The sequence below is a fragment of the Vanessa atalanta genome, chromosome 15 (assembly GCF_905147765.1).
Source record: "Vanessa atalanta chromosome 15, ilVanAtal1.2, whole genome shotgun sequence".
NCBI lineage: Eukaryota > Metazoa > Arthropoda > Insecta > Lepidoptera > Nymphalidae > Vanessa > Vanessa atalanta.
The window spans coordinates 10423054-10436979 of record NC_061885.1 but is presented as its reverse complement, the minus strand read 5'-3'; the positions used below and the strand labels follow the sequence as shown (position 1 = coordinate 10436979).

The window sequence follows — 13926 nt, the reverse complement described above, 5'->3', positions numbered from 1 at the left end:
AACAAGCATGTTGAATAAAATTGATTACCTAACGAGAAACAATGTAGGTATAGTCTAGTCACGAATGACTAGAACTTGGATTTCTGAATACTTATTGATATCCGAATTAGCTAGTGTTATTCTCCGGGACGACTAGGGTACAATAAAAAAAATACCAACCAATACCAACTTCATTCCGAAATATTTTGTAATCGCATATAATTATAACACAATGCTGTGATTAATTATTTTTTATTTTATTTATTAATTGTTAGTGCCAAAATCTATTAGAAGTTTTATTGATTTATTCATTTAATAGTTTGAAAATAGTATTACAGATAATATTTGCCTGACATAGACAACAAAAAACTTAAACAAACAAGTTTATTTTTATAAATAATTTGTATATAATAATACATATCATGTTAATTATATACATTCATTTATATAGGGCATAATAGTTAAAAGCGTAGTTTTAAAACAATTGTTTTTATAAAAAATCAACAATTGGGTTGGGTACACTTTGTTCGAATAAAAATTTTGGATTAATTGCCGGTGCTTTGTCGGGTCTATTAAAAGTAGGCTGTATAACTGCATATCCGAGCCTAATGGGAATAAAAAACAATGCCGTATAAAAAAAATAGAAAATCAAAGAGTGACCGACTTCAAATTTAAACGGAAAATATACCTAAGCATAAAAAATGTTTCCTGAATGACGGAAATCATTCATAAAAAATACAACCGAATTGTTAACCTCCTCCTTTTTTGAATTCGTTGAAAAAAAAGCAATGGAAGTTATTCTAATTTTGAATTATTTAAAGCTTTTGTTTATTTTTTGCATATAAACAAACTGTAAATTGTATTGCTATTTATATATCTACCTTATGTAACGTCTGGTCACGATTAAAGGTACGGAGGCGCATATAATTATGTACAACACAAATTATACACGTGTGTCATTATTGATCGAATCTTGTTTGATTTATAACAGTAATCACGAAATATATTTGCGTTTCATATTTCTGTTTAGAAATTTTAAAAATAATTAAATTTATTTTAAAAATACATTCATGAAAACATACCTATAAATTCTTACCCATTTTTTGATATAAAAAATGACGTTAACTGTTGAGGAGTTCCTTCGTCTCGAGCTTATACTAGAAATGGTCATGCTTACATAAAAAATGTATAGTCGTTGTAACTGAAGTGATGCCAATTCAGCTTCCAGGATTTGACCTATACAAACTAAAACACAAACATTGCAAGTTAAAAAAAACTTCAAAATATAAATTGTTACTGCAATTATGTTACATTTTTTGTAATTAATTTATTAAATCATAATCTCTTAATTATAAGTAGATTTTACACTAAAGGCTCTTTAACAATGAATAGATGCATCTACAAATCTGATAATATTTTATTATTGTTTGTTATTATCGTTTCATAGTATTTGGCACAAGGCTATACAGGCTAACATTAAACTAAGGCTTTATACAAACTGGCAACACAGGCAGAGAACTTAAAAATAAAAAAAAGATTATTGTAGGCATTTAAAAATTTTTGTTATTTGCTAAATAATCTAAAAATTGACAAATGTTAAATCATCGACATAATTAAATGAAAAACGTAAACGTAAATTCATTACGAAATTAAATTTCGCAAAATGGCGTCTACCATCTGACATTTAACAATTACGGCGTGAATTTTCACATCGATTTTTCAATCAACAATACTTCACGGGATAGATATATTAAAAAGCTCTACCAAGCGACAAGTTTATGAATGTACACATGAAAATACAAATACCACAAATGTTTAACATTTTAAAATTACACATATTACATTATTCTATAAAAAAATGCAATGTATATTTTCACTAGGGGATATAAAGTGAATTCATTGGTCAAAAAGTTTTGATATGCCATTACACTGCGGGGATTTGTTTCTTTATAACTGTGAGAATTCTTCGTCGGAGATTACATCTAGTTTTGTCATACAAACGTCAAATAGGAATAATTTGTAGGCGAGTTAACGAATACCGAAGGTTTTAATGATTAAGGAATTTATCATTCGAATAAATATTTGTGGAATTTTATCGCGTATCTTTACTAATTTAAGATATATTTATACAATTACATAAATTTATTAGTTAATTAATTCTATACAAGTACGTCAGATACAACAGTATAGTTATAATACGAGTATATACATAGTGTTTTATGCTGTGTTTGGTCTATTTTTACTGGATCTTCAAAATTTTTGATTGATGATTGACTCCGAGGTGTCTCGGGCTTGAAAGTTAGTATGTGCCATATTGTACGTAATAATCTTAATAAGGTTCGTTCACAAAAAGGCAAAAATTAATTTTGGATTTTTTTTTCGCTACGTGATGCAAATTTTTTGTACACAATTTTTATTTTAACAAGAAAGTAATGTTCTGGCTATCAGCCATCTCCGAAGAAAAGTTTTTAAGAGATGTTCTGTTTCCATGTCATGACCATATCGAGTCGCCAGTTCTTTGCACGGCCTTGCATCCTGGGTTAAGACTGGCCTGGATAGTTATATATTATGCAAAAGACTTACTGCTGCTGCGTTTAAAAAATTAACCGCCTCGTTGGTCCAGTGGTTAGATATAAGGCCGCAGAACCCGAGGGCCTGGATTCAAACCATAGGACGAGCTGATAAAAAGTTCTTGCGTTTTTCTATCGAAATCAAATCAAAATAAACTTTATTCGAGTAGGCTTTTACAGGCACTTTCGTACGTCATTTAACAAACTATATTAAGTAAAACTACCACCGGTTTAGAATGTAGATTCTACCGTATGTATGTATGAATGTAGAAAAAAATCAGTAACAGCCCTGAGTCTGGAAATGAGAAATGTGTACACTCCTGTGCCTAGAAAAGCAGGTAAAACTTTTGGTCCTGCGCCTGAATTCTTTCCGGTAGTATCGGATTTGCCGCCCCATTGGATTATAAGTGTGTGATAATAGTGAGTGCACCTGTGCTTTTACACACACATGTGCACCGTGATATGTCCTGCGTTGGCTGGTCGCTCTTGATATTGACTGCTGTAATCGAAATCAGTCAGGACGACATCATTATGTAAAAAAACAATTGAATCTGGTGGCAAATTCGAAAACACATTTAATTCAAATAAGATCTTAATAACACTCTTGAATCTTCATCTTATAAGATCAATTAAATTTAAACCTACCACCGGTACTGATAATCCCAAAAATAATCGTTAAGGAACTCGGTATCAATTATTTCCTATGTCTATTTATTTAAATCCTGAATTCGATTGTTGATCAGAATTCGTTATTTAATGTTAAATATATGACTATATTGTCATTAATCAAAATGATTAACTACTGAGTTTCTTGCTGGTTAGGTAGATGTACTTCTAAATCAAATCAATATGATATGATCTCTCTTACTGATTTCGGCCAGATCGGTCGTCCTCAATAGACTCTTCATTTGCGTGTGACATTTAATAGTTCGTAGTAGTTTGACGACCTCCGTGGTCGAGTATTGTGTACACCGGTTTTCATGGGTACGCCACTTCGAGGTCCCGGGTTCAATGTAGAAAAAGTTCATTAGTTTTCTATGTTGTCTTGGGTCTGGGTGTTTGTGGTACCGTCGTTACTTCTAATTTTCCATAACACAAGTGCTTTAGCTACTTACATTGGGATCAGAGTAATTTATGTGATGTTGTCCTATATTTAAATTTAAATTTAAATGTCGCACAAACACTAGTGCACTCTAACCCATAGCACGCCATTCCCTCGTTTTTCGACGGTCAATAAAAATCAAACGCAGCCGCAAAGATTCAGGTTCAGGTTTGAATACGAACATATGACCGACAACTATTCGCTGTTTATAATCATAATTATAAAAAAACATCAACAACATTTATTTTTAAATTAAAATAACTTTTAATATAATTTCGTAAAATTAATAAAAATGATGTTCCTTTTTTGTTGCAGACGGTCCACGACGAACGTTTGAACGCGAGGGTGGACGCCATGCTGGAACAGGGTTTGATCGATGAACTGCTAGACTTCCACGACAGACACAACAAGCAAAGGATAAGGGATGGAACGTTAGTACATACGACAAGTTCACTTACAAAAATCTCTGTCTATACGAGGCAGGATTTAGGGGATTCGGGGCTACAACACCGGGGCCTCACACAAAACACATAATTCCGACGAGTTTTAATATAAAATATGCGTAGATATAGTAAAATATAAGTTTAATTCCATCTAAGTATAATATGTCTAAATGATATAGTTCGTTAAATAATAGGTATGGTTAATTTGTTCTTTAACATATTGACTAAATGAAAATAAGGACATTTGTTGCCTCGGAGCCTCCAGATCTCTAAATCCGGCCCTGTGTCTATTTAGTAGATTATAAAATTACATTTTGAGGTGTAATAACTTTCATACGTGATACATAAATATTCTATTGATATATTTGACTGCTAAACGCCATATAGAACGGACTTATGCTTATTTCAAAAAGGCAGAAAAACCTACTCAATGAATAATGTGATTAAAACGATATCTAAATATATTATTCGAAGTAGATAAACTAACCATATAGAGACTATATGTATAATGTAGATTAAAAAAATATTATTGAGTCTCCTTTCGTCTTCATCGTGTATGAAAAATATTTTGATTTAAAACGTTTAATTACGTATTTGGAATGCGCAAGTTTCTCACGATGTTTATAGACCATAGAGCCATAAATAAATCGTAAATAAAAATTAATTACATAAATAGACGCCCATTTATACATACCGCGCGATATATTTTGCATACCATAAACAATATACAACTATCAAATTTAACTACATATTACAATAATAGCTGTCATAGATGTTTTTATTTTTTGTTTTACCCCCAATACTCTAACAAAACAATTTCAAAGTTTATTTTGTATATCTGTGGTATCGTAACGGATGAACCGTTTTTGATTAGCTTTTTTTTAAGGTAGAATGCCAAATGTAGGAGTAGGTTGTCCTTAAATATAGGCAATAGAAGAAATATTAGCTAAACCTTACCATAAAAGTATCGACTACTGCAACTGAGATGTTATATAATTCCTTTCACCAATGTACGAACATTATTAGGGCTATAGGGCCGTAATATAATTCACATATGTTAAGACAATGGCACTTAATCCAATCAATCGATACTACCGCCACTAAAAAACTCAATAAACATGTAAAACCTAAAGCAGTTGGCGAATACCTTAATATACGAGACAAAGGGCACTCCATACTCGCAAATTATCCGTGAAATTAAATCGATTAAATGTATCGATCCGGCCTTTGTTAATGCTTGAAACAAAAAATGAGACAAGCGACGTTATAAAAACGTTTAATATAAAAATGTAGTGATATAACAATCAGGTGTTATTAAATTGGACTAAGAAATAATTATTTAAATTATAGACAAGGTTTATAGCGGTTTTTTTTTATTTATTTAGTAATGGCAACATTAAAGTATTTGTTACACCAATGAGGCTTAGAATTTATATATTAAGCTGATGTTTTTTTTTTATTCGAGTACGTATTTCTTAGTTATTTATTAAAAAAAAAAATTAAAAGGTATTAACATTTTGCTCCTCATGTCCTAATTTTAAAAACATATTGTTTACAAACAAACAGCCCTAAAATACAGTTCTCGTATGACAATGGGGTAAAAAATAAAAAAGCGTAAGAAAGAAAGATGGCGGCTGTCGGGCAACGGCCGTGCGAGAGGGCGAGTGCATCTGCTACGGTTGCGGGAATGGGCTCAGGTTTCATGGTATTTCTACGTGATAGTTTCTTGTCTTTGGTCCTGGTATTTATATTTTATTTTAACAAATATCAACCATACATACATTTCTATCCAAATCGATCAAGATTTTTCTATTTTTGTTGATTAATTAGTGACTCTTAAAACGTTTTAGTCGTAAAGTCGTTAATAATTTTACGAGTAATGTCAATAGTTTTATTTCTATTTAATACAAATTTAGTGCCTACACATCATGTGTAGCTATAATAACAATATTTCAATAAGAGCAAACAAATGCCATTAGTAAATTAATAAACTTGTAAGTATCAAGACTTCTTTGTCCAGCTATAGAAGTGTAACGTTCTCGACCACTAGCCAGTAGCCAGTAGCAACCGCAAGCTACTACACTAGCATTGCCGCCAATGATCTGTGATTGTTATTCTAATAATAATCATCTGGATATGACATAGACTTCGGGGAACATTCCGGTTTTACATACGTATATACATACATACATACGTCCGGAAACAATAAGGATTTATATAGAAATTTAAGATTGAAGAACATAGAAGAAAAAAAAATGTTTTTACCGACTAGGAAAGTTATAATTCTTGGCTTTTCACTACTATTATATGCAAATATTACACAAAGAACACATCTCTTTGTTGATGTAAACTGCATAAAAATCCGTTGTATAGGTAAAAAGCTCTAAGCGTATAGACGGCACGAAGCCATTTTGTTTTATAGAATTGTTTTATAAAAAAAAAAAACAATTTAATAATATTAATACCAATTTACACTATAACATGATAATTTGTATTATGAGTTATTAAATAGATATAGTATAGTCGTCTCATTACCTACTAACGCAGTAGGTAAAATAGGTGCCTATTCACTTATTGGTTTTACGATGTGCATTTCTAGATCCTATAGCATATAGTAATAAGTGTCTCTTTTAAGTGCAATGTGATGCAACATTGGGTGTGAAACTTTTACGACGAAAATATATTTCATTAGTACTGTTGTTCATTAGTACATTTATTATATTATATGACACATCTAGTGTTTCTCTATCAGCACTTATAAGCTTTCCCTCTTGCGGGGCGATTTGTTCATTAAACCAACTTTAACAACCACTGTTAGTGTTGGAGTCCATTCCCTGACCCCAATAAGAGCATTACGAAACTGAAGCCCTAAGCCCTAAGGAAAAACCTAGCGCCAAAGAAATTACATAACAGTATAGGAATGGAAGTTCTTTTAAGAAGCTCGTTGTTGCTTCGATATCGGCTTTTGACTTTACCCACGGATATAAATATTTTGTTTAAAATAGACGCGTTCAAATTATCTAAATGGGTATAGGGGCACTGTGACAACGAATGCAGCAGATTGCGATGCTCTGGATTTAAATCCAATCCCAATATAATTTGATGTTTTCAGTCAAGAAATTCGTAGTTAGAATTTCGGAGGTATAAGATGACAGTGATACAATATCTTGCCTAAGAAACACTTCTAGGCTGATACTAGTCGACAGTTACTATTACCTAATTATTTCTAAAAGCAAAATTATGAAGTTTATTTTTTTTATATATAGATAGTATCGCACTACAAAGGAACTAAAACGAACGAGCCAACTTTATTTGTGTGCGTGACACTCGCCAAACGTCATAATATTTTATCATTGCGCGTGTAATTAGTTGTCACTTCTTTTTTCGACGGATTCTCCGTTTTGACAGTCCTATATAAATAAAATCAAAGGTATAATTAATACTATAAACTATAGATTTTCAAATTAAATACAGAATACATTCTTTTTTCTATGTAAATATTATATTCGTCGTATTAAAAACAAAATACTATACGTAATCTCATGTACAGATACAATCAGTATTTATCATTTGTCAAACCAATTAAACAAACCAAATAAGGATGAATAAAATTAATTAATTCTTACATCGATTCATTCAATAAGGTATCAATAATTTATAAAGCAATACTATAATAATAATTTTACGATGTAAACATTTTAATTTAAAAAATTGTGACTTACTTATGTTGAAATTGTGTTTTTTTTTTTGAATTTCGAATATCTGCTCTCTTGTGTTCCTTTAATGGAATGTTCTAGTTTAAATCTAATACAATGTATGTAATTAGAAATTAAGATTTTATTGTTTTGTTTATAGATCATCGTTAGTTAAAATGTTAAAATTCAATATTTCATGAATAAATGACTGATTTGAGTAGCAATGACTTGTGAAACAATAAAGTGTCGTAAAATCTGGTAGACAAGGCGTATTAATAACTTTAAACTTTTTTAATTTCAATAACAAAACGAAATAAGAAAAGATGATGAACTTGTTTACAAAATTAAAACAATCTCGAACATTGAAAGTAAGCCTTTTACGCTTTTTTTTTTCTTTGTCAAAGGCAAAGGTCTTAATTATTTGATGCATTAATTAGATGTTTTACGACTTTAATAACGAATTATTATATTCAACCCTTGATTTTCGCGGCAAATCTATTAATACAATTAAATGACTAGGTTTTATGGGTTTGGACAATTATGGTGACTGACTAATAGTCATTCGACATAGCTTTAAATTATCACTACAATTCTGCAAAATTAAAAATGTTACATATTTATGTCTCTAGTAGAACTTGCGTGATGCGCGCAGATAACTAACCACCTATCATTGTTTTTATTTATCTACATATATATAAGAACATATCCATTTTAAAATTGTAATTGCACCATTATGAACGAGGTCGGGACGCACAACTAATTTTAATACAAGTTAACAATTGTTTATTTTAACTTGAATTTTTAACTTAATTGCTTGTGGTTTGTGATGAACGTCTCATTAACGAAATAAGAAATTTCACACAGATGCGTCCTGGTACGTGTGTTCCACAACCAACAGACAAACAGATACAAAAACTGTAACGCTTAGATACTTGACCTAAGTTTTCGACTTAACTGAGTCAAGTTTAGCAAATAATCTTCTGATCCCGTTCGGAGGCCCACGAAACAAGCTACGGTCCTTTCATTAAATTTACACGGTGGAAGGTTTATTATAATAAATATTTGACTAGAAAACATGAATGTAGACCTAAAATTTGGCATTAGATTTTTTACCTTTTGTCCGATAAAAAAATTATTCTAATTTCAAAAATCGAACACATGTTTTAAAAACACCGCTTTTTAATCACTCGTTTAGTATAAAAATGACATATAAAGAAAATTTTAAACAGTATAACGCCTATATTCTATTTCTCAATTCAATCCGATAATTCCATCATTGACAACAGAATCAGTATTCAGGTATAGCCTAATTTTTTATTTATTGAATAACTCGATATCCTTATAGACGAACATCCAAATATGATAATCGCAAGGTAAATATTGACAAACCGCCTCTTACGTGATGTTTGCACATGAGTGGTAACATGTAAATACAGGGGTCAATGGACGATACCGCGCCGTGGTTATGCTTTTCAAATCGCGTATATGTTTAGGACGATCGAGTTAAATCGACTATTAAACAGTTTTTAAGTCACAATAAAGTTAGTATTTGTAATATAAGTGGTCAAAATAGTAAAGAAAAATATTTTTAACGGCACGGAAGCTAAATTAATGTCTGTCGAGATAAATGTGTGTCGCAGACCAAAATCTAGGGCGTTTGGAATCATTTGTCCTCTCATACACTCCTGGTCTCTCATTCCTAAATATCTCTTTTTATGTAAAAACAAATTAAGTGATTAATTACTATAAATTTTAACGATTTCAATGCTTCGTAAATCTTTGGTTTCGTTTATTTTTGTCAATTTTCAAAGCTAAAGATTTAAAACAGGTAACAATGTGTAGGTAGTTATTATATTCTTTTTCCTTATTTTCTATTCAATATTAATTTTGAATTTGCTGGTTTTAAATAATTATTAATTAAATTACAATTTTTTTTTTCCAATTCAAATATAATTTAAAATATAATACAAAATATTAATTGTAATATATATATGTAGGTATTAAATACTATTTTAAAAAATAAGTAATATCGCACTTGAGGTAGACGTTTCATAGACTTATTTCTCTACGTTTCTGATTCTTGTCTATTTCTGTTTCATAATGTTTACGTTAGTTTTTACTTTTTGCAGATAAAACGCCGCACTGAAAACCCACACGTGTAATAAATCGATTCGAGTAGTTAAATCGGTATCGCTTTTCGCGGAATCGATTCGTTTTTCGTTTTTATAATCGAAACAAAATTATCCGCGTCACGGACACGCACGAGTGTATTTCTTGTGTTGTAGTACTCAATGATACTATTTAATTGAAATTATAGAAACGAATATAAAACATTTACTTTTTATAGATTTTAGTTACAATGTACGGAAAATCACATGATTAGTAACTTTACCTTACAATCGCTTAATCCACTTAAAGCAAACTGCAAATATATTTCGTTCTAAGGAACCTTTATTGTTTAATAAACAAAAACGCCATAGCGAGTAATCAATGGAAGGTCACTCAACTACACGATCAATCAAAAGAACCATTTATTTACTCATAAATAAAAACATACACAGAGTAAATCAGCTTAACATATTTCCAAGTGAAGTGGTTTTACAAAAACCATTCAAAATAAAAGGTTCATTACGGCTTACTAGAAAAAGTATTCTAATTATAATGTTCACCACTATTAGCTACTTTTGGACGAATAAAAATATATAGCAAGAATAAATTAAATAGTTTGTAATGTGTATCCATAAATTCAAAGGGAAAAAACGCTCAAGCGCATCGCGTAAGCTTCACAAAATTATATTGCCTTTTTAATTGCCTTAATTTCAAGAAAGTGTGAGGGGTTCCCTTCGCTTATATATAAATTTAAAACTTAAAATTCAATGTGTAAGGTGCACTTTTATTTAAACCACGTCGCGTTTCGTAATATGATGTATTGAGACTTTGTAATTGAAGCAAAATTGCTACGTTTTTATTTTAGCAGATAAATAAGGGGGCAGATAAATAATGCATTCTGCATTAGGATAGGTTTGGCTGCGTTCATTATTATGCTGAAGTAAATGTAACATACATATATAAAAAAACAGATTGTTAGATTTTGAAATTTTTAATATATCAATTAAAAATAAAAAAAAACATTGATTTCAGACCACCAGACTACACCAAAGGCATTTTCCAAACTTTGGGCTTCAAAGAGTTCCATGAATACTTGATGTTACCACCGGATAAAAAAAATAGTGAAGAAGGCAAGAAGTTATTAAGAGAAAGCATAGAGAATATGAAAATGGGAACCAGACGATATGCACGGAGACAAAACAAAATGGTTAAAGGCCGATTTTTAGAACACCCTACGAGAGAGGTAAATGTTTAACTTTATCACACGAACACGCCATCTAGTAGCAAATAGCGGAAATAATTCAGTGTGAATTACTACACGCTTACAGCGCCATCTATTGTTTAGTAGTTGTACATATACATATTATTAAAAACTTGATAGATGTCGCTTTTATTTTTCAGATTCCAATTATTTATGAGCTGAATACGACAGATCTATCACAATGGGATAGCGAAGTAAAAGATAAAGCATTGGACATAATAAATAGCTTAATAACTAATACTCCATGCCAGTATGAACATCTGAAACCGGAAAAGAAAAATGAAGAAATTTCTAACATGAATGTTCATTCATGTAACTACTGTCAAGTTTGTGAGAGGCTTATTATTGGCGACAAAGAGTACTCAATTCATTTAAAATCTCATAAGCACATGAGGGTTTTGAAAAGCAAAGAGCGATTGGCTAAACTGTCTAATTTGAAAAAAGAAATAGATTCAAATAAAATTGAATAAAACTGTGTTTACTTGTTGTTGTGTAGTTGTTATTGTTTTCATTTGAGTGTTATGTTTGGACATGATTTATTTCTAGTAGAAAAAAGGAATAAAATAATTTTGACTAAACAGAAATACTTTATTTTACCTACTATATACAAATAATAATTATGTTATTGCCTCAACGTCAGCATCAATTTTTTTCTTTGGAGCTCTCATGTCATAATTTTCAAATTCAGGATATATCTTGATGATTTCATTATAAGCTTCACATAATCTGCCAAATTCTCCTGTAGCTATTTGAAAGGGTCTGGTAATTGGGTCAATCTCTGCCATTTTATACATTCTTAGGGCCATTTCTTCACGCACTTCCTCTGGAAATAAAGTTTGAGCTCCACGAATAGAATATTTTTGTCTCATAGAAAATATCTGTCGCACAACTTTCTCAATAAGCTTGAAGGGCAATTTTATTATAGGCTGCTTCATTGGAGTCAATGTGACAACACCAACATCTACATCTGGCTTAGGAACAAAAGCAGCACCAGGAATATCAAACTTATATTTTACACTACACCAATTCTGACACATAACAGATAATCTGCATCTCTGCTTATCCATTATGCGGGCAGCCATTCTTTCAGCAACTTCCTTTTGAAATGTTAATGTCATTCTGGCACGGCCAAAAGACCAAGGACCCTCTCTTTTGGAAATCATTTCTAACCATCTGACCATTAAAATTGTTGAAACACTGAAAGGCAAGTTGCCTATTAAGTTTATTGGTGGAGGTGAATCTGTCCATTCGTGTTTAGTATCTTCTGGAAGAAATTGTGAAATATCAGTTTTTAAAATGTCACCGGTAACAATATCTACATCTACTTTGCCTCTACATGCATCTGCTAAAAGTTCTAAAGTGGGTATAAACCGTGGATCTTTCTCGATCAAAACAACTTTCCTCGCTCCTTGCTGGATGATGGACCTCGTTATACCGCCCGGACCTGGTCCTACCTCACAAACTACATTATTCTCTATGTGCCCAGCAGCTCTAACTATTTTATCAATTAACCTTGGTTCCATGAGAAAATTCTGCGATAATTCACGTATCGCGCGTAACTTATACAACTTGATGACATCCTTGATGCTAGGTAGAGGAGGCAATCTAATTTGTAATGCTTGTTTCGCTGCAGCCATTATTGCTGCACTTTTACTGGTTCTTCAAAGTCGTCGAGGAACGTTTCCTGCTTAACAGCAAGGATAGAATACATATATATACTGAATACACCGGCACCAATGGCTAATCCAGTATATCTGTTCTTTTTTGATATCTGTTGCAACTTTTGGACACGTTCACGATTTTTCTGTTCAATAATTTTCATGTAGTCTATTTCTGCTTGCTTCAGCACTGGATCTTGCCCGCTTGTTTTAACTTTAGAGTTTAAATTGGAGTCACCCATCACGAGAAGAAAAATAGTTTTCCTAACCTCAATCGCAACAAATACTAACCAATAAACACAGATAATAAATATTTTGTGAACGAATTTGACCGAACTAAATATAAAAGTACAGTATAGATAACGCATAATAAATATTATGTCATATTTTGCTTTATAATTATTTCATGTTAAAATAAAAATATTATGCATATTTTTGGCATATTATGCATTAACGTTTTTTAATAAATTTTTTGAATAATATCCAACCAGTCTTAGCTTAATCGATTATCATCGAGGAGTGCATTTAATTTAATGTCAAATACATGACACAAACAATAACCACAAAACCATATCGTATTTAAAATAAAATGAGACTCAAGGTATGTATGGAGGGTTTCTATGTTTATAATACAAGGGTACTTATAAACATTTATTCTGAAAAATGTACATTTTTCGTATTAGATTTGTTTTGTTTTTCACAGAGCTAGAGATCGACATGATTTTTTGCATAGTGGTAACTTAGGAGTCACAGAATGATATAAATTAGGTACTTTTTATCCCGGAAAATATACGTTTCCTATAAGTTAGCACAAAGAAAAAATATTGTTTTGTCTGATATAAATCAATAATCTCAAATTATTGAACCGATTTTAATAACTCTTTCAGCATCAGAAAGCAAATTTATCCAGAAGTAACATATTATATTATTTGTTTATTTGAGTTTTATAAGGAACATTTTGCCTGAAATAATGTTATGTATTTATGAAAAAAAAATCAAAAGAAAAAACGCTACCGAGCTGAGTTATATGCGGGCACTGATTATTAAAAAAATGTTTTTTCAGTAAAACTAACACAAACCATAAAACACCACTAATCAATAAAAACATA

The 13926-nt window shown here is 31.0% G+C and overlaps 3 protein-coding genes across 3 annotated transcripts in view; 1 reads left to right on the top strand and 2 right to left on the bottom strand.

Moving 5' to 3' along the window:
* LOC125069195 (tRNA dimethylallyltransferase) overlaps positions 1 to 11725 on the top strand; it is a 242937-nt gene extending 231212 nt beyond the window's left edge. The window contains exons 5-7 of the mRNA XM_047678600.1: positions 3967 to 4082; positions 10931 to 11141; positions 11300 to 11725. Of these exons, the coding sequence (XP_047534556.1) occupies positions 3967 to 4082; positions 10931 to 11141; positions 11300 to 11629 (657 nt within the window). The 3' untranslated portion in view covers positions 11630 to 11725. The remainder of the gene's footprint in view (positions 1 to 3966; positions 4083 to 10930; positions 11142 to 11299) is intronic.
* Positions 11726 to 11733: 8 nt separating this feature from the next.
* Positions 11734 to 12796, bottom strand: LOC125069196 (dimethyladenosine transferase 1, mitochondrial). The gene has a single exon (XM_047678601.1). The coding sequence runs from the start codon at positions 12794 to 12796 to the stop codon at positions 11777 to 11779; it is 1020 nt and encodes a 339-aa protein (XP_047534557.1). The 3' UTR covers positions 11734 to 11776.
* On the bottom strand, positions 12796 to 13119 carry LOC125069197 (cytochrome c oxidase assembly factor 3, mitochondrial). The gene has a single exon (XM_047678602.1). It carries the CDS (start codon positions 13057 to 13059, stop codon positions 12796 to 12798), a length of 264 nt encoding a protein of 87 aa, XP_047534558.1. The 5' UTR covers positions 13060 to 13119.
* Between the last annotated feature and the right edge of the window lie 807 nt (positions 13120 to 13926).

Bases quoted from the DNA above. Each gene is read 5' to 3' on its own strand.
- LOC125069196 (XM_047678601.1), bottom strand. From the start codon at position 12,796: ATGGCTGCAGCGAAACAAGCATTACAAATTAGATTGCCTCCTCTACCT.
- LOC125069197 (XM_047678602.1), bottom strand. From the start codon at position 13,059: ATGGGTGACTCCAATTTAAACTCTAAAGTTAAAACAAGCGGGCAAGAT.